General features: G+C 36.5%; 1 protein-coding gene across 5 annotated transcripts in view; it reads left to right on the forward strand.

Moving 5' to 3' along the window:
- The window catches only part of STARD8 (StAR related lipid transfer domain containing 8), a 432,650-nt gene that overhangs the window by 318,980 nt on the left and 91,407 nt on the right, over nucleotides 1-22,263 (forward strand). Inside the window, exon 1 of one of the 5 annotated variants that reach the window (XM_053699034.1) lies at nucleotides 1,461-1,594. The exons of the other annotated variants lie outside the window; for them this stretch is intronic. Within the exon in view, the coding sequence (XP_053555009.1) occupies nucleotides 1,561-1,594 (34 nt within the window). The 5' untranslated portion in view covers nucleotides 1,461-1,560. Of the gene's footprint in view, nucleotides 1-1,460; nucleotides 1,595-22,263 lie in introns of those variants that run through there. 5 annotated transcript variants of the gene reach the window in all.

A 22,263-nucleotide genomic window follows, 5' to 3' on the forward strand; every position in this document is an offset into this window, starting at 1 on the left:
TTGAAAAAGCAAGAATGTAACCATAGGAGCCAGCCCATTATTGGCTCAGCACCTGGGTAGCGGTTGCTGATTGGTGTCTAAATGTAGCCACCAATCAGCAAGCGCTACCCATGTGCTGAACAAAAAATGGTCTGGCTCCTAAGCTTACATTCAAATAAAGATATCAAGAGAACGAAGAAAAATTTATAATAGGAGTAAATTAGAAAGCTGATTAAAATTGCATGCTCTATCGGAATCATGAAAGTTTAATTTTGACTTTACTGGTCCTTTAATTACAGTTTTTTTTATTATTAAAAAAATATAATAATCATGTCTATGCATGTGTATTTTACCTGCTCAATAAATTAATAGTAATTGTAACATTTATATTGTGTTGCTGAATAGATAACATTAATATCCTGAATAAGAAATTGTAACACTGTGTAATTTTACTTTGTGACACTGAACAAGAAATATTTGATATTGAAAATGAAAACTATAATTGCTCTGCAGAATTTGGTAACTAAAAAGAAGAGAGATTTGTGGGACCATTCTGCATTGATAATAAAGATCTGGTGCAATCTCAGTTGCCCCAGAATTGCCTTCTGCAGTACATGTGGACCATTTTTTTTCTTTCCATTCCAGCCACTGTCATGTACTCTCTACCCTAGAAAGTCATCCTGGTGGAAGAAAATGCAACTTTTACTGTCCAAGCCAGTGAGTGTAACAAGCACTCAGTGGTTTAAGCAAGATGGAAGGGGTCTAGTTGTATTGTATTGGCACCACTTCCTGCATTATTACTATATTACTGCTAGTGGCTATGCCCATAGGTAAACCAAGAAACAATCTATTCAGGCTACAGCACCAAGATGTGCCGCAGTTAAGGATATAGTTCCAATGGGAGGTTTGATTTTGTTATGTACATCATGTGATGTCATCAGTAACAAGAGGTAGCACTGAATTTAAATATAACAGTTTAGTGGCTTTTGTCAGATAATTTAAATTGATCCTATACATTTTTTTTTCTCATTGAAAGTAAATGTGTAAGGTTCTATGTATGTGAGCACATTATTATTATTATTGTTGTTATTTTTCTTTATTGTAATACTGCCCGTACAATCTAAAATCTATTTGTTGTTACTGAACTAACAAAATAGTATATATAACACAAATGAAGTGCAGAACTACATTAGCATACATCACACAGACAACACTGTGGATGACACATATAATGACAATATACTTTAATCATTTGTTAGTGAAGGGGGGTTTCTTACAAATATTTTCAGGAACAATTCTAAAGCCTAAATTACTTTGCAATGTAATATAACTTAGTCTGGTAATGTAGAGGTTAAAAGCAGCCTTCAGAAACACACTCTCCCCCCAGATTTTTTTTCCTTTTCCCCACCCTATGGGCCGTCCCAGTGCTCTCAGAGTGTGGATAGAACATTTGTTCTTAGAGGAAGGCAGCAGTATAGTGAGGTCAGCAGGCCAGATGCTCTACACTGTGTAGGAGTCTCCCTATATGTGCAGGCTCAGCCCTAGCCAGGATTTTATCCTCCACAACTGGGGAACAGCCACATGAATAGAATCAGGACTAGAAGGAGCAAAAATGGTAAGACTATCACTATTTCTTTTTTATTTGTGGTCTTATAATTTGACCCACTTAATGCCAAAGCATCTGTTCTGCTGCATCCTATGGCAGTAAAGGGGTTAAATATGTGTGAATTCATTTATGTTATCTAAAATAAAAAATTTCCAAGATAGTGTAACCAGAAACATACATATTTTATAGGTATAAAACTGCAAATTAGTGTTTTAAAGAAATCCTCTTATGTGTTGAAAATTGGACCACATTGTAAGTTTAGATGGGATAAAGTATAGGGTGTGACTAACTTTTAAGAGAAGCAGCGAGATAGATCCTAAAAAAAAAAAAAAAAAATCTAAATGGCTTCTGATTTGTGTGAGAGGTAATTTACTTGTAGTGAGTCAATCCGTTTCTTTACAAAGCTCTCTAGGAACACTCAGTGCCTGCAATAACGTATATGAAATGATACAAATAGGATTTATAGGTAATGCAGACATTTGTATGATGCTTTTAATATCGGGGTATTTTGAAATGTGTCAAATTATGTTTATTTATTGCTACATAATTGGTAATGAAATTAGTTAAATTATTAATGAATATAACTATATGTGTATTAATCTAATTTTATTCCATCACACTTAGTTACTTGTAATGATAAAATAAATGTTGTTTATGTAAAACAGAAAAATATTTTAAAATTACAAAAAAATCTTTATATGCACAGTTTTCTGACTAATTATTCAGGAGCCATTAACCATATGCAAACCATAGGGTTTCTGATTTTTGCATTTTTCCTACCTCTGCCTATGGCCTGCAATTCCATGTATCCACTACTCTTTATATAAAGTTGGTATTATCGCAACATTCCAATATTAAATCATTACTTATTGTGTTCAAAATCTTTTCCCAGTTATTAATACTTTTACTTACTAGATGGTTTCTTTTACTTTACACTGAGCATTCCTACAAGTTAAAATTCCTATCTTAACCTCACGCTTACATTGGTATATGGCCTGTTAAAAAGTTGGATTGTTAAGATGGAACATTTCCTGTTTAAAGTTTTTACAACTTGAATGATACCAACTTGCTTTCATGCAAGATCTCTATATGGGAACCATTTAATCGAAATTAGTTGCAGCATTCCATATTAATTATGTGATTTTTGTTTTTTTGTTAAATCCGTTAATGAGCAGATTTCTTTCTGTGTAAGAGATTCCTTTTGTTTCTACAAATCCAGCCTTCAGAGTTATGTTATAGCAGGAAATACTTGTGTAGGAACAGCACAGTTGCCAGCATTTGAAATATCCCTTTAGGGAGCTTCCCCCTCTCACACAAAACTGTAGGAGTGTAGAGAACGAAGGAAAAGTGGTTTTACAGAAACCTAGCGAGGCAGGATATGGAGATAACTTGTTAAAATACTGTTAAAGGGGCTCTGAATTCCTAAAGAGACAGTAAAGTAAAAACTAAACTTTCATGATTCTTAAAGAACATCCAATTTAAAACAAACAAAAAAAAAAACAATTTTCCATTTTAAATGTTATTAAATCTGCTTTGTTCTTTTGGTATCCTTAGTTCATGAGTAAACCTAGGTAGGCTCAGGAATTTTTCTGTGTCTTTTGCATTTTATGGCTACAGTGTTTGTAACAATATTGTTATAAATTATTGCAAACACTGCTTCTGAACCTGCCTAGGTTTACTTCTCAACAAAGGATACCAGGAGACCAAACATTCAACTTTACTGTCCCTTTAAATGATTTTTCATTTAAATAAGCATTTTTTTTTTTAAATATCCATTTGGAATAGTTACAGCCTTGCAGCATAGTCATATTTTAGAAAGCAAGCAAAAAAATGAAATGCATAATACTATGTTCAGATATCTCCCCAGATTATTCACATCCCTAAGACTACACCACTATTGTGAAGACAGAAATGGTAAATTCTTTTGGCAAACCAGCAATCAATGACACACTATGAAAACAGTTAGGTCTGGGAAATCAGGATATGGCCAATCAGAATAAACAATGCATTGTACCTGGAAGTGTGCTATGTGACGTTGGCTATGCATTTAGCAAGCACTTGAACATTAACTTACAAATAAAATGCTATCACAGACCAATTTAGATGTTATGCCCCCCTAAAATAAGACTAAACAAAATAAATCACTGAAATTTATGGAGTGATTAGGAATTTATGCTACTGTTTTGCAAAGCTTTTTAACCATTTTTAAATATTTTTATTACATGCATATATATTATCAGAGGCGTAACTAGAAACCACAGGGCCCACATGCAAGAATCTAAGAAGGCCCCCCCCCAAAAAAAAAAAAGTGAATTTGATACATATCATTATTTTTTTTTTATTATTTTTTATCATTTAACACAGAAAAAAAAAATGTGAATCAGATTACATGTCTGCAAAAGGAGGTACTCTGTGCCCACAGTCTGTGAGATGGTCTGACCCCCTATTACTGTATATAGTGACACTGTTTAACCTACCAGTACTGTATATAGTGAGTCAGTGAAATAGTCTGTAATCTGCTGGTGAGATGGCTGGCCTGACCCTACCCGCCCCAGTACTTTATAAAGTGACCACAGTAGTCTTTGACATGGTCCAGCCCCCTCCTCGTACTGTATAGACTGACACTGTTTACCCCCCGCCCCCCCATGCTGTAGTAAAAAAAAGGTCTGTAATTTGCTGGTTCCACAAACATACACACACATACATGCATAAATGCACACAAACACATAAACACCAATGGGTAAAACAGAAACACTAACCCCTGTAGTCAGAGACACTAGTGAAGCATCATGTCACACTTGCATGACATCAGTGCAGGTAATTTTTTTTTTTTTTTTTTTTTTTTTTTTTTAAGCTGGGCCACCACCCTTGGGGGCCCAGTCACAATTGTGACCTCTGCAACCCCTGTAGTTTCGTCCCTGTATATTAAGTGTTACCTATTTCAGAGGTTGATATATAATGTTTTAAATGATGCACTCTATAAAATGTGGTAGATGTTGGATCTGATAACAAACACATACCCTAAACTTGAAGTCTCTTAAAAAAACGTTCAAAGTGTAATAATTTTCAGAGGAATCTTAGAAAGAGGCACAAATCTGCAGCAAGAAAATGCTCTAATGCATTGGAGCATTTTCTTATTGCACTACTGCTTGACTATACCTATGTTTAACCTGTGCAAAGTGGTTACATACATACTTCCACTCCAAACTGGCAATGGGGTATAGTACGAGTGCTGAACACAGCTATTAACTCACAATATCTTATTACTGCAGTTCTATCTCCCTTTAATTCTTTCTTCTAACATTTTGATTAGTTCTGTAGTTTTTGTCCTAAACCATTTTGGTTATTACTGACATTCCTTATAGGCTGTTGTGATTAAGCCTAAATTAAATCTCATTTCAAAGTAGCACAAAGTCCCAGAGGAAAAGTCTTTCCAGAATTCAGTAAGGAAAACTTAATTAGAATAATATTTATTTAGCAACCTTAAATGGGCACAACAGCTATAAAGTATACATTATGTAATCGGCAGATTAATATAAATGCATGTATAGTCATTCTTTATAACTTATTTTTTTATATTTCAGCTACTTCATTGTGCATAGTTTATTTAGTCAGCTGATAAATATGTAGCTGCCACTATTTTTTTTTAAATATCTTTTTACAAAACCTACTGGGTGTCTTGGTGCAGAGTAGAGGAAGCATTTCTGAAGATACCATACATTGAACAAGTAATTAGATTTTAAATTAGCGTCTATTGGATTAAAGAAAAAAATAGGTTTAATGCCATTTTAACGGTATCACTTCCATATCATCTTAGCTGTAGGTATAAATAATGCTGTAAAGTTACCAAATCAACGTGGGCTATTAATAAAGAACAAATATTTAATAATCATCTAAATAAAATGTTTTTCCCTATTCCTTAACAACCCATGGGCTGTCTGGTTGCTATCTGCTGTGAGCATGTTATGTTGTCCTTCAATCACTGTGCACAGGGAATGTGCAGGGTGGAGTGAAGGGGAATATCTCTGTGCATGGCTGCCAGATTGTCTTGCAGCCTGGCAGAAATTTGACAAGCATGGCTTCAACAGCTGTATTAGCCCTCAGTGCAGCACTTATGCTGACTGTTGACCTCTGGTAAAGACTCTTCTGATTTTTAAATGGTACATTCATATGTCATGTTGCCAACGAGTAATAGTTAATCATTTTGAAGTTGGATGTCTCTTTCTCTTTGTATACTTCAGTCGCATCCCCTGCTGCAAACTTTGTGAATTTGAGTTCTCTACAAACGCTCTTGGCCTTTTTTCATGAGTTGAGAGAAACACAAAAACACAGGATAGACACAGAGAAATATTATTTATTGTTAAGTCATTGTGTGAGATTGAAATTTACAGTTTATGTTGTTAGTTTTTAGAAGGATTTGAGATTTACCTAAAATAGGGACAATTATGAGGCATGTGCATAATTTACTTCTGCCTTTCACTCCATCTTCTACTGAGGCATATATCTTTTATTTGCACTGGTGTAACGTACGCTCTGCCCCACTATACATTGCCATGATACTCCTATTTCAGGCCCCCAGCAAAGTCTCATTAGGAGCCCATTCAGGATTTTAATTCTTAAACACTTTAAGTTTAATGGCTTGTCTAGATTGGCACCATTTTGTAAGCAGACTGGACAGCATTTAGTGTTGTGACATTGCGTTATCTAAAAACTAATAATGGAACAGCCTCTCATTGTGGAGGTGCAAATATTTCTCACTTGTTTCTACTATACTTTACAGTGACGGACTGCAAAACAATGTATTTCATAGGACATAATATAATGGACAAGATTTATCATGATGCGAATGCCCTGACCAGTTGCAGGCTCGCTCATTTGAGCCTGCAACTGATGTTTATGAAGCGGTGGTTTAAACCGCTGCTTCATAAACTTTCTTGCCAATTTGGATTTGGCTGGTGGAAATCACCCCAGCTTTATTTGGCACAGGTTATTGACCCCTACTCTCAAGCAATTTATTGCATGAGGGTAGGGGGCGGCATTGCACAAGTGTTCGGCCGTGCAATGTTAAATATGGGGAACAAAACCGCCCTACAATCTCTAGTCAAATGCAGACGGGTTCACAACATGAATCATGTCCACTCGCAAATTGATCAATCTTGCCCTAAGTCTAACAAGCCACTAACTTGTTTGTATTTTGTAGCCAACTGGATGAATTTATTTATTTTTTCTTTTCCAAAAATGTAATCCTCTTTATACCATAAATACAATTGTGTTTGAAATATATATCCCTAATTTAATTACTGCGTTGCAAAAGATCTGCTTACAGAATTAAATGTTTATCAAGCATTTAAGCAGTCATTTTTGTTAGCACATTTTGCGTTGGTTTGCAGTACGGAGACATATTCCTTGAAAAGCTTCTTGAGTGTTTATCATATCTCCTTTATTCTGACCAATTATGGATGAATATGAGAGAGTGCCTGCATTGATCAAGCAATCACTATATATCATGTAGTTGGGTGAGGAATCTGATATCTGCTTGAATGGAAGACCACAGCTTTTATAGCTAATTTTCAGAAAAAGGAAAATAAATGTAAACAAAACAATGACTACACATAATTTGAAACTTTTTTTTTTTTTTTTTTTTTTTTTTTGTCGGGAACTCAATTATGAGTGAAATGTTAATTGAATATTTCTATTGTGTGTGTGTGTGTATATATATATATTTTGAACTGTTCTCCAATCAGCGCTCTCCCCTTTGGGCACCTTTTTGTTGTAGCTAAAGCGCTGATTGGAGAACAATTCAAACCGTTGGCTCACAGAAAAATTTAGTTTTGAAGTGGTCAGCGGAGCACAGGGTATTTGCATTTTGTATCTATATTAAAAAGTAAGTTGTAGCGCATCTTCATTACAACTGATGAATGAAACTCCATCTAAAATATCACTAACATTTAAGATCTGATTTTAAAAATGGGAGAGTTTCCATCACTTTAAAGCATGGTGATCAGAAGCCTTTTTATCATAGATTTCTTCTGAAAAATAGAACAATGTTGAACAAATGTGTGAATATTTAAAGGTGAAGTGTTTGCTAGAGTTGTGGGCAAGAGGGGTTGATAGGATACATAGAGGAAGATCAGATCAATATATCTGTGGCTTTGCTTCTGCCGGACATACCAGTTTGTGCACAATGGTAACTACTGGAAATAATGACATTTTGGGAAAAAAAAGATAACCCTGATACTTTCAAGTCTGTAAACAGTATGTGAATGGGGTCTCCAGCTCCACATGACCTCACTCCAATGCTGCCTCCATATGGAATGTTCCTAGGGCGGTTCCACACAGGGCTGTGTCTGTGTAGGGGTTAATTGCGTGCTCTTGGTGGCATACTCAGGAGCAGAGGCGGCACAGAGTAGAAAGGACCCTGTATGCTTTGAGTTTGTAGGATCACATCTCACCCTAGGCAGCGTCTGTGCCCCTAGGGTTGAGAAGGGAGTGTCATGTACGCCTGGGAAATAAGGAGGTAATTGTCTGATGCTCGCAACCACAGTATCACCCGATTTCTGTGCAGTATAGGAATGAACAATCCCTGGATTTGAGCTAACCTCCTTACTATTCATAGTTGCCAACTTGAAGTTGTTATCATACAAGTATCATGCATTCTTTGTTTATAGAGCTTGCACTTTACATGTAACAAGGAATATAAATGTCCAGATTTGGGATGATGAACAGAAAAGCTTAATATTTGTTAGACACAAATATATTGTCTGTGGTTGATGTAATTCTTAGTTTTGTGTTTTTTAAAAAAAATCTCCACTCTTCTTTTGATATGTAACAGGTGTCTAGTTTGTAAACTTTGCTTTCTGTATTTCACTTTCCATAAAACTTTGGAAGGAGACAGGTCTAGCAAAGATGACCAATTAAATGTCATTTTCTTGTATAATTTAACAAGAAAAAAACTTTCTCAAATAACCAGAATTATTGGACTCAACATCTAATAGTTCTACATGTTGCAGTTTTTGTGGTTCTCTCCCCCCATTTCTACTAGACATTTTTGGTTGCAGACATTGTACACATTTTGCTGACCTGGCTTAAGAGTTAAATAGTAATTGGGGGAAAAAAAAATATATTTTCCAACATTTTACTCAAAAACATTTGGGTCCTTTTTAGAACCAACAGTTTTGCTGTAAAAAAAACTGTTGGTTCTGAAAGGATCTAGATGGATGTGTTTGTGTGGACAAAAATTAAATTTGTGTATATGTGTCTAAATAAGACATGGATATGGTAGGTTCAGATTATTTTTGTGTAAAAACAAATGTGTTTGTTCTGAAAGGACCCAGATGGCTTTGTGTAAAATAGTGATGGAACAGAAGTATCTGGAGGTATTTGTGTGGAAAACACTTACATTTGTGTATATCTGTCTAAATTAGACATGGATCTAGCAGGATCTGGTTGTTTTTGGGTAAAAAAAAGTGTTGGTTCTTAAAAGGACCAGATGTGTTTTGTTTTTTTTTTGTAAAATATTGCTGGATCCACAAGTTTCTGTATGTATTTGTGTGGAAAACACATTTGTGTATATCTGCCTAAATTAGGCATGGATACTGTGGTTTTCTGTAAAAAAAAGTGTTGGTTCTGAAAGGACGCAGATGTATTTGTGCAAAATATTATTGGATAAAGAAGTGTCTGGAAGTGTTTGTATAGAAAATATTTAAATTTGAGGATATCTGTCTAAATTAGACATGAATCTGACAGGATCCGGATGTTTTGAAGCAAAACAAAGTGTTGGTTCTAAAAGGACACAGATGTTTTGGTGTAAAATATTGAAGGATACGAAGTGTCTGGATGTGTTTGTGTGGAAAACACTTACACTTGTGTATATCTGTCTAAATTACGCATGGATCCAGCAGGATCTGTCTGTTTTTCTGAAAAGTGTTGGTTCTGAAAGGACCCAAATGTTTTTGTGTAAAATATTTATGGATCCAGAAGTGTCTGGATGTGTTTGTGTGGAAAACACTTAAATTTGTGTGTATCTATCTAAATTAGGCATGGATCCAGCTGTTTTCATGTAAAAAAGTGTTGGTTCTGAAAGGACTAAAATGTTGTTAGATACAGAAGTGTGTGGAAAACAATTAAATTTGTGTGTATTTGTCTAAATTAGGCATGGATTCGGCAGGATCCAGCAGTTTTTCTATAAAAAAAAGTGCTGGTTCTGAAAGGACCCAAATGTTTTTCAGTAAAATGTTGTTGTTGTATACAGAAGTGTCTGGATGTGTTTGTGTGGAAAACAATTAAATTTGTGTGTATTTGTCTTAATTAGGTATGGATCTGGCAAGATCCGGCTTTTACCCATACCCAGAAATTGTACTATTGTGGGTATCCACAGCTGAGGGGCTTTTACACACCTACAGTCTAATGCTTGCGAATAGATAATTAAAAAAAACAAAACAAAAAAAAAACATACATACACACACAAAACGTAAATAGCAATAATTGTGAAAGCTTTATCCAGTTTTATAAAACTGTACTTTTTTAATTTTTTTTTATTTTGCATTTCAAAAAAAATAAATAACAGACAATCCTACATTTAAAAAATCAAACTGTATAAATAAATATAATTTAAGGAGTTAAGCTGGAGTCCCTAAACTTACCTGCAAGCCCAGATTAGTAATGCAAAACTCTGATTTAAAAGTAATAAATCCTTATAAAATGTACTGTGCGTGTATGTATATGTGTGTGTGTGTATATGTGTGTGTATATATATAATATATATATATATATATATATATATATATATATATATATATATATATATATATAATGTGTGTATGTATGAGACAACTTTTGTTTTTAATTTATGCATCCAGACATAGTATATGCAGACAGTTGTAGACTTGTATATTCAGACACAGTACATTTTATAATATATAGTTGAAAGAAGAGTCACTGGACATTTGGGAAGTCCAGACAAGTGCTTTGCTGGTGCCGGCCCTGGGTAAGAAATGCAGCTGTAGTTTTACCTTGAGGGAGCTGGGTTCAGCGACGGTGGCAGACACTGAGGGATATGTATTGGCCTGGCCACCAAAGAAGAGCTGCTTTGTGATGTAAACGCTGTGTGGCGCTGCCTGCAGCAGCGGTCCAACCGGGCATTAGCCTGGCATGCCTGATGTAAGGCAAATCTGAGCCTGGGCCACAGAAACTAATGGGCAGTAGTTGTCAGTGGGTTGCTTATTGGCCATCCCTTACTTAAAATATTTGTTGACCTTAAAGTAGTAGCACAGGAAAATACTGAATCTGTAGCTTTTTCCTAGCAATAAATAATACATCCATGAAGAGGAAGGAGACTGTTTCAAATCGGGGTTTAAAATAACCCTGTATGTGACCTGAATTATAACAATTGGTTAGTTATTTAAGGGCCACTGTGGCTATGGTGGAACAACTACACGCTCTAATTTTAAGACTAGTGAGCTTGCACCAACACTTCCCCTTCAGTGCACCAGAGAACTGTCCTGTGTATAAACTGATGCTTTAGATGGAACATCAAATTTTAAACAACTTTCTAATTTACTTCTATTATCATATTTTCTTCGTTTTCTTGTTATTTTTATTTGAAAAGCAGAAATGTAAGCTCAAGAGTGTGCACGTGTCTGCAGCACTATATAGCAGCAGTTTTGCAACAATGTTATACATTAGCAGGGGCACTAGATGGCAGCACTATTTCCTGTCATGTAGGGCTTCAGGGATGTGCACACTACCTACCTATGTATCTCTTCAACAAAGATTAACATGAGTGAAATAAATTTGATAATAGAAGTAAATTGGAAACTTTTTAAAAATTGTATCCTCTATCTAAATCATGAGAGAATTTTTTTGGGTTTAATGTCCCTTTTAACCCCTAACTCAACAAACCCAAGGAGCCACTTTTACTCCTGGCTCCTAACTTTTTGGGTTATTCTCCATATATCTATATCAATATGTCTGGCATATTCCAACAGGCTCATAAAATTTTGGGCAGATTTGTCAACCCCTGGCTTAACTATTCTGCAGCACTAGTCACCCAGCAAGGTCATAATGCTGAGCCTCAGTGACCGTATCTGTTGCTTTTGTGGGTTCCAAGCGGTACTTTTGTGGGTGTAAACATGGTAATAATCTATTTATAATTTCAAGGTGTTTACTGTCCATTTAAGTGGCAATGTGAAAATGTAAAAAAAATAAAAACTTGTGTTCATGGTATTGCCATTAGTACAATCAGTAGAGAGTAAGAAGGAGTAAATGGTATGATTAACACAGTGGTAGATTAATTTTGGGCCACACCATACCACACATTAGAGAGTTACAGAAAATAATGGTGCGTTTAGTTTATGCCACAAGTACATGGCATAGATTGCATGTAACTCACTTCCTAAAATAAGGTATGATTTGATGTGTTAAAATGACATCAAAAAGAGTTGTAGTACTAACTAGTATGCCTTTTTCTTGTAAAGCATCAGAAGTGATCCTCTGTATAGAAAGTCATGTAACCTACTAATCATGGTACTTCTATAGATAGATTATAAAAACGCATAAAATGTCAGTACAACACAGTATCAAGTTAATTTGATAATGGAGTTTTTTTTTAAATATTTGTGTGCCATGGATCTGCTACCATGATGTATGTATATTTTATTTTATGGGGCATAAACTGCAATAAGAACGTTCTTTGATATGCATAGTTTGCTGGCTCCAGAGCTGCAATGAACTGGCAATACATAGTATATTTACAAAAAATAGATGATTGAATTATTTCAGGTTCATCATGTCCCTTTAATAATAGTATTTAGGTATATTAGTAAAGGAAGTGGAATAAAAATGGTGTTATGTTGGTTGCTGGATAAGGATAAAAGCTGTTCTAGATCATAACATGTTTAGAGGTGTTGGCTAAACTAAAAGCATTCATGTTGACAGTAGATACGAACCAGATGGCCCATGTCATCTGCTTGTGTTAATATCCAAAGTATAGGCTTGTGCATATCCCAGGCATTCTTGATAACATTTGCTGTATTTTCCTACCCACTCTGCTGGAAGTCTATTCCATGAATGGGCTATCATTCCTGTAAAGTCGTGCTCTGTCACATGACTTCTGTAACAAACACTCTGCACTTTATTATTGATTCTGCTTCTGATCCAGTATTAAATTATATTTTTATGAATTTTTGCTTTTCTCCTGAATATTTGTTCGGGGGGGGGGGGGAACGGACACTTTAGGAAGACCTAAGGTAGATTTGTGGGCGGTGCATGACGTGGGCCGGCTGGAGCTGCTGCAGTGCCTGGGTAGAGAGGTAGACTACTGTGAGGGCCAACCATTATGCTGGTGGGGGATGCTGGTTGAGGTGAGGCCACTGCTGAAGATTAATAAAGGGGCATGAGAGTCAAAATCTTTTAATGGTTTAAATTGTAATAAACTTTCTATTTACTTCTATTCTCTTGGTATTCTTTGTTGAAGGACCAGTAATGCACAGCTGGGTGCTAACCGAAAACTTTGGGTCAGCCAATAACAACAAGGAACATATGTGTTGCAGCCAATCAGCAGCTAGATCTCAGTAAAGCTGCTCCAGAGCCTACCTAGGTATGCTTTTCAGCAAAGGATACCAAAAGAACAAAGTAAATTGGACATAAATTTTATATATATATATATATATATATATATATATATAATGTTTATATTGTCTTATTTATCTGCTTCTCTTAATCTGTTGCAATTTTACATGTTTCTGAAATAATGACAAGCAGCATCATAGTATCTTTGCACCTTTTTATATACAAACCTATAAAAACATACATAGTTATAACTATTTGGTGCACATTTAGTGTATTTTGTCCTTTTTTAAAATTGTAAAGACTGTTATGCCGTAAGGATTTTATTCAGGTAGGAAGTATTGTATTTTTCCCCATCACAGACAGGCCTTATTATGATTATAGTATGAGTGGTGGCAACTTTTATGGAAATTGCTCCTTGCCAAAGACACATGCACTATTAACCCCTTTCACCTCCTGTGTGCAAATGGTCCTGCTGTTTTTTAATGAAATGTCTGTTCTGTCCCTTCCATGACAATACCCTGGAGCTGCAAGCTCATTTCCTATTTCCTACTATTCTGATACTTGTGTCTGAGGTCTCTCCTCCCCCCACTAGTAATTCTGACTGGGAAAGGCTATAGCATTAACGGGACCTTAAACACTCTTAGCTTTTGTGTAAGTGGTGTGTGTTCTTTTTATGCTTGCCCCATACTTCTATGAGAGCCCAAAAAGCAAATTCTGTAACCTAGGTTTTTGTCCTTTTCTAGGGAGTGTGGAACAAGCACATTTTAAAATATTTACTTCCTTTTATGGCAATCATTCTACACCTCCATAATATCAGAATTGTCAAACTATTCAGTTAATTCTTCTACACAGTTGGCGATTTCATGGTATGGATCTCCAGCTGCTGGTTCCTGATTTATCAGATTAATTATCCTTCCCAAGCGCCACAGCTGCCCCTTCTGATTTTTCACAGTTGATTTTATCACTTTCTCTTTTTCTACGCATGACTAATTGTGTGATGCTCACTTGCCCGTTTAGTGACTGAAATGAAGATTACAAACCAGATTATTATTGCATTGTGATAAACGTTTTCTATTATTTAAATCCAAAATACAGACTATGCTGAAAACTACCTTTCATTTAAAGTCCTCTACCTAATTTGCCAGTAAATAAATGGATTCTTTTAGGCTCTTGTTCCACTACAAGATTGGTTCACATCAGTGGTAGATACATGGATATGTGGATCCTAATTGGCTAACAATTTTTTTAAAATTTTTCAAATGGACTCAAGTCCATGAGATGTCTTTGGATTATTTTTGCATGGCGAATTCATGAAAGGGCTTTATTAGCTATTACTTGCTGTACTGAAGGGACCTGGAACCTTCCTACTCAATTTTTATATCAAACATTGACTAGTATGTGGTATTTGTTCTTTTGATATCCTTTGTTCAAAAGCATACCTGTTAGGTTCAGGAGAGGTCACATATATTAAAGGGACACTGAACCCACATTTTTTTCTTTCATGATTCAGATACAGCATGAAATTTAATCAACTTTCTAATTTACTCCTATTATCAATTTTTCTTCATTCACTTGCTATCTTTATTTTAAAAGCAGGAATGTAATTCTTAGCAGCCAGCCCATTTTAGGTTCAGCACAATGGATAGTGCTTGCTTATTGGAGGCTTACATTTACCCACCAGTAAGCAAGCATAACCTAGGTCCTCAACCAAAAATGGGCCAGATCCTATGCATCACATTCCTGCTTTTTAAATAAAGATAGCAAGAGAACAAAGAACAAGTGATAATAGGAGTACATTAGAAAGTTGCTTAAAATTACATGCTCTATCGGAATCGTGAAAGAAAAAATTTGGGTTTAGTGTCCCTTTAAGTATTATATGTCATGAATGTTTTCAATAATGTTTGTAGGTCCCTTCAGTACAGCAATTTATATTAAGCATTTACAAATATGTTGTCTAGTTGTGGTGTAGTATGTGATTATTTGTTCTTTTGATACAATTTTTCAAGAGTATACCTAGGTAGGTTCAGGAGGGTTCACATATATTGAGTATAATGGGGTTGATTTATCAAACTGCGGCGGACAAGACACACAGCCAATCACGTGCGGGCAGGAGCTGTCAATCTCCCCAGGCTGCTTGTTAAATACAGACTGCAGGTTCTCATGCGTGAACCTGCAGTCGTAGGCAGGTAAAGCCTGCCGAAAGGGTTTGCAATAATGTTTGTAACAATATTATACATTGCTGCCATATATTGTTTGACATGCATTATCATGGGTTTATCTTTAACAAATGTTTGTTTGCACTAGCTCTTTTACAGATGGAAACCATTTACAAACAATTGTACAAGGAAAGCTGCTCATTTTTGGAGTATGTGTTTTTTTTGTTTTTGTTTTTTTTTTCCATTTCCACACTGAGGTACCAGCTCCCTTTTTAATTGTGTGCTATAGATCACAACTGATTTAGGCAATATCTTTTTATTATGTACTTGATTATGCAATTCTAATACTTAATGGTCCTCCTTAAGTTTTGATTGTATTAGCAATTTTTTACAATAATAGCATAAGGGTAAAAGGCCTAGCTGGTCGCTACCAGATAAGGTGGCAATTCATACTTCGTTAACTTAACATTTTAACTAAGAACTTGACTAAAACAGTGACACGAGAGTGGCGGATAAAACCATTGCTGGCAATTTTATTTAATTACAACTTTAAAACGGACAACCATAAAACCGGCTGCAAACTTGGATCGCGGCAAGTGAGTTCTAAATTAGCCTCAACACGACAGGAGGTCAAAGGCAGCAACGAGGGGAAAACTCAGATCGGGATAGAGGCAATGAGGTTATCGGGAATTGCAAAGACCCAAAAACAAAGGCGGGGTTCCTCGGAATTACCTAAGGCGTTGCCCAGCCTTTGCCGTCTGGCCATTACTCCACCCCAACCTCTCAATCTGCAATGGAACAGGTCATGACCTCCCGCCTTCAGAGTGTAAAATTATGCGCTTCAACCCTTAGGGGTCCTTGCTGGTACCTGCCGTTTAGTGCCGGTTCCCTAACAAGGAAAACTAACATTCTGGGCCCTGGACTTATGAAGAATGGCTCGATTAACCCTTACTTCGCCATGGGGTTGTGTGCTAGAACCTATAACCGCAGCCTTAATACTAGCACTGCCAAACCAGAGTCAGGGTGGGAGGGAGGGAAAATACTTGCAGCTGTCCCAAAGGAAGTAGAGGCCCCAAGCCTGGTGCAGAGCCTTCTTAAAAGGTAGGAGTGACACTACCCTCAAACAGCAACATTGTTGCAGACCCAGGAACTTCCCTCTCCCTGCAGGCCGTAAGTCTCTCCTAGCCTATATGGCTCTCCGTTCTCATTACGTACATTGAATTGTTGGGATGTCACACACACCGACAAATGTGTATGGAAACTGTGTAAGAGAACAAAGATATCTGTTAAAGGGACAGTCTAGTGAAAATTGATTTCATGATTCCGGTAGGGCATGACATTTTAAACAACTTTTTAATCAAATTTGCGTTGTTCTCTTGGATTTCTTTGTTGAAATGCTAAGCCCTTGAAGGCCACCTCTTATCTCAGACATAGTTACAGTTTTTCACAGTTAGACAGCGCTAGTTTGTGTACCATCTAGATAACCCCATGGGAGTGAGCACAATGTTATTTGAGTCAGCACTGATTGGCATGTTTGTCAAAAGAACTGAAATAAGGGGGCAGTCTGCAGATGCTTAGATACAAGGTAATAACAGGGGTAAAAAGTATATTACTATAACAGTGGTTGTTATGCAGAACTTGGCTATGGGTAATAAAGGAATTATTTATCTTTAAAAAAATAACAATTCTGGAGTATACTGTCCAGGACACATTACTGGGTCACAACACCATGTTTACTGGGTTGCCAATTGTGTTTGTTGTAGGAAAGTGTGTGCATGTGTTGTATAAACAATCCAAAGTGAGACCAGCAACCCCAGGTAGAGCCTTATCCGGCTAGGCACACGCAGGTAAAAGCTGGCGACCTCCAGCCACACAATAATTCAAAAGAATGATCCTCAGCACATTTCAATGAATAAAATGTCCTTTATTGAATTCACATAAACGGAGAGCATAACTATCCATTTATGTGTATTCAATAAAGGACATTATATTCATTGAAAGGTGCTGAGGATCATTCTTTTGGATTATTTCATGTGTTGTATGTGAGTGTGGTGCGTGTGTATTACCTTTTGCGACACACACACACATACATACATACATATATACATACACACATACATACATACACACATACATACACACATACACACATACATACACACACACACACACACTTACTTTCAAGTTTGACTACAATTAGGAATAAAGTATGCAAACCTTTTTGGTCACGTTTCCAAAAATTTAAGCTATCTTGTTGTATATTACTGAAGAAATTTTCAGGCCAAGCATAAAAATAGGGTCGCAAAGGTATGTGTATGGTATCATTGCACTGGGTCTTGGGGCGGGGGAGTTTTGAAGAAAAGTCAAAAAAGAAATGTACATAAATACATTTTAATTTGAAATAAAAGAATGTTTGCAATATCAATCCATTTGCAAAATGCTTCTAGTAAGTTATTACTGTTTTTATGCGGGATACGCACATATCCTGTGAGGGCCTATGCACAGGATTCAAACACTATGCCTGCTCAGAGAGCTGACAATGGTGTGTATTGCTTCTGTGAAGACATAATTTGTGTCATACAAACAACCTCTGACTCTCTGCAAAGATGTGGTGTTTGAATACTGTTGCATGGTTCCTCACAGGATATGTGCGTATGCTGCAGAAAAAACAGTAACAACAAAATGGCAAAATGCTTCTATTTCAAATTAAAATGCTCAATTCAATGTAGACCTTTCTATATCTGCAATTATGAGCATCATTCTCAACCTCTGGCTTATTGTTTGACGTTGTAGATCATTTGTCAGTTAACTATCGGTCTTCAGAATAATTTTCTAAACCACATCAAAGTAGTGAATTATTTCTATCAGCAAGTCTTTATCCCATGGTGTAAATGCTTAATCTGTACTGCATACCCTTTCAAGTCAATCAATCCAACAAATGCAGGAAAAAAATTCTCACGTCACCCTCTTTAATACTGTGTGCATTATTCCACCAAATTATTGGTTGTTAAAATTACAGTAGTAACTAAAGCAGAATCTGTTTATAGGTAGATCCAAGTTTCAGACCAGAGTTTTTATCTGAGTTTCAAGGATATTCTTGATAAAAGCCAAACGATGTGGTGAAGTGTACGTCGTGTGTGTTTTTTTTGTTTGTTTTTTTTTTTGTTTTTTTATAGGACGCTACATCACTAGGAAGGTGGGACTTCATTTGAACTGCTTATGCTTGACGGTTACAGAGGCTGGTTCTTTGACTTCCTACAATTCAAGATTACATCTTGTCCTTATTTATCTGACTTTTAGCTTCTCTACAGAATCAAACTCCTCTACATCACCCCATTTGCAAAATAGTCCCCACCCACATGACTGACAGCTACAGCTGACATTGAGAACAGTTTATCGCTCTTCTGCACCTGGCTCATTTATTACCCTCTCTCTGAAGTGCCAGTGTGTATATTTCTGGATCTTTGTGAATGTGTAGGTTTGTGGAAATTGGAAAGGCATAGGGAACAGCATACAACTTGCTAACACATTGCTTAGTTTAAGTTCTAATTTGTTTCCATAAGTAAAGTTTTCTATTTTTTCCCTGCTTCTGAAAATGAAAAAGTAAAATCCAGTGCGGCCCCTCCTTTGTAAAGTGATTTCATACGTTAGAGGTCAGTTTAATTTTTCTGCCATGGCACCTAGAGCTTAGTTTTTAATATAGACTAGATGTCATATTTGTACAGTATTCAATAGATGGTTGTAGCGAAATATATTTCTTATAAATAGTTCAAATCACATAAAAAGACCAAAAAAATGCTTAATATCTGTTGAACTTTGGTGGTACTTTTTTGTTGCTGTTTTTATATTTTTCTTTTTTGTTTGTGCAGCTCTTTTTAAACCCCATTACAGAAGCCAGTGGATCACGCTCTGTATATTGGGCACCTCCATGTTTTAACACGTTGCATCCCGTGGTAGAACCAATGAGCTTTCACAGATTAGTGATGCTACTGTCTTTTTGACAGTTGTACGTTGCACTTTGGATTAGCTTAGAGAATAGAAAACAGAAACAACACATTTGAAGTTTTACACAGTATGTTACATAACATAAAAAAAGCCCTCAAAACTATAGGGCAACGCAGCCACTGCAAAGACATACAGCTCCTGCATTGTGCGTCCTAAACTGCAGAACACAGTTTTGTTAAGAAAACGATATCACTGATCTGTGAATGTGCACTGCTTTTATCACAGTGTGTGAGTATACTTAAAGGGACACTCAAGTCAAAATTAAACTTTCATTATTCAGATAAAGCATGCCATTTTAAACAACTTTCCAATTATACTTCCATTAACAGAATGTGCAGTCTTTTTATATTTATTTAATCTGTTTGAGTCACCAGCTCCTACTGAGCATGTGCAAGAATTCACAGAATAAGCATGTATGCATTTGTGATTGTCTGTCACATGGTACGTGTATGCATTTGTGATTGGCTGATGGCTGTCACATGGTACAGGGGGAGTGGAAATAGAAATAACTTAAAATTGTCAGAAAACAAAATCTACTACTCATTTGAAGTTTAGACTAAGTGCAATTGCATTGTCTTGTTATCTTGCATTTGTCGAGTATGCAAATCTACTGTGTTGACTGGTCCTCCAGTGTGAAGATGCAAAGCTTCACAAATGGAACTTTTAAAGGGTTAAAATAAGAGAAGGACTTTGAAGAGATTTTGATGATAGAAGTAAATCAGAAACGGGTGGGTGGTTTTTTTTTTTTTTTGGTTTTTTTTGCTGTGTGTTTTTTTTATTTTTTTATTATTAATTGTACGCTGTTTCGAAATCATGATAAAATTAGAACTCTGCATTTTTCCAGAAATAAAAAGTACGCAATCAGAAAGTTCAACTCATACACTTTTAAAAACACTTAGAAATGAAGCTTGCATATTTATAAAATTATATTTTAATTTCTGTATAAAACGGAGGGCTGGATTCACTGTTCTTACATAGTAATCCTTTAGCCAATCGCCCGGCAGCACCAAAGCATGTATTTGAATGTTAATGAAGCAATGTTTGCATGCGCATTTTTAATTATGGGCATTTGGATACGCAAAAGAGAAGTAACTGACAGCACTCCATGTTTGATTACCTCATTTAACGAATCCGGTGAGCGCTTCATTATGCAGCGGATGACAGTGGTGGAAAGGAGCAAGCTATGTTTATGCGTTGTCTAAACGGTTGCTAATGTGCATGCGGAATGCCATTACGGTTCTACCTAGGTAGAACTCGGCAATTTGTCTGCATAATTAGAAAAAAGATGGGTTTGGCAGACACGATTATTTCAGCAGCAATTATTTAAAGAACTTGAAATAATGTTTAAAAAAAATAAATCCGTTTTCTTTCCTAAGATATGGTGAGTCCACGGAATCCTCAATTACTAGTGGGAATATCACTCCTGTGCAGCAGGAGGAGGCAAAGAGCACCACAGCAAAACTGCTATTTGTAACTTCCCTTACCCATAATCCTTAGTCATTCACCTCCTCCTTGCACCGCAGGCAATGAGAAGTTTCGGTGTCTGATCTCCAATCAAGATTTTATTATTTTAAAGCAGAGTAGATTTGCTCTTATCTTTTCCTGGGGTCTAGCCTTAGCCCACGTTAGCCTCTTCAGTAGGGCAGTGGTGGCTTTTAAGCAATTGGGAACTTGTTGGGTACAACAATCCCTTCTGCGTTTTCCCAAATATGTTTGCTGGCCTATACAAATAGACTGAATAAGCTTACTCAGGCTATGTGAGGGATAGCCCCTCTCAAACCAGGTGAGCTGTCAAGTGCCAATTTTATTTTTCTTATGGAGGGAAAAATCTGGCAGTTATTCAGCTTAAAAGCTGCTGGGACGTTATATTTTATATTAACTCTTTAGATAGAGTTAATTTGTGGCAGCTAGCAGGCACTGTTTATAAGGAGAGTTTTAATTGTTTTATTGGTGACTCAGTTTAGGATAAACTGTTTTGTTTTGGGGGTACAAAACTTTTTTTCTTGGCTTTTGAATCTGCTGGGACTGCCCCTGATCAAGACTGTTCCGTTTCTGAGCTGGCTGTGTGTTGTCGCGCTGTTTTCAGCTTCCTGTCAGCGCTGCAGTGTGCGACTCCGGAGTTGATGCGCATGTAATAGCGGAGGCTCTGTTATCCAGGAAGCTTCTCGCTTTTCGTTCCAAGTTTTTTTTTTTTTGTTAGAGGGAGTTATTGTGGAAACAGATTGTTTTTCTACTTTTGGCAGTCAGTAGGACAGGTAGGCACCTCAGCAAGATAGCTGAGGTGTAGAGCGTGCCTGGGGCTGGTTACTGTTGTGTTCCATTTTTCTTGCTTTATTATTTAAAGAAACAGTAATGCTTTTTTTCCTTATTTACAAATAAAAATTTTAAGAATTTTAAATAAAAAAAAATAAAAAAGTCCTTTTGTTGCATTTACCATTTTTTGTGAGTTTAGATGATCCAGGAGGCCTTGCAGAATGTTACCTGTAGCCTATGTTTTGATGCTCAGGTGGAACCCCCAGTACCTTTTTGTTCCTTCTGTATTGAAAAAACCTTATGTCATAGGAATAGACTTTTTGATCCTGAGCCATCATTAGCTAAGGTGAATGCTGTTCAGGTGCTTCCTGTACCAGATTTACCGCAGCTTTCTCCTCAAGCGTCCCAATCCCTTTCGTCACCTCATGCAGTGCCCTGCGTTTCCTCTCATGCTCCGACTGGAAGTTACCTTGCAAGGTATTGCTGCCCAGGTATCCTCTGCGGTATCTGAGGCGCTGTCTGCTTTTCCCATGCTGCAGGGAAAGCGTAAGAGGATAGTTAAAGATTCAGTGAATAAGGTTTCTGATTTAACGGTGGCTAACCAGGGTGTCTCTTCTCAGAGGTCTGAGGATGAAGATACTTCGGTAGTATCTGAGGGTGAAATCGTTTAATTCCTTCTTCTGATTCTGAAGTTGT

Source organism: Bombina bombina, chromosome 1, assembly GCF_027579735.1.
Source record: "Bombina bombina isolate aBomBom1 chromosome 1, aBomBom1.pri, whole genome shotgun sequence".
Lineage (NCBI taxonomy): Eukaryota > Metazoa > Chordata > Amphibia > Anura > Bombinatoridae > Bombina > Bombina bombina.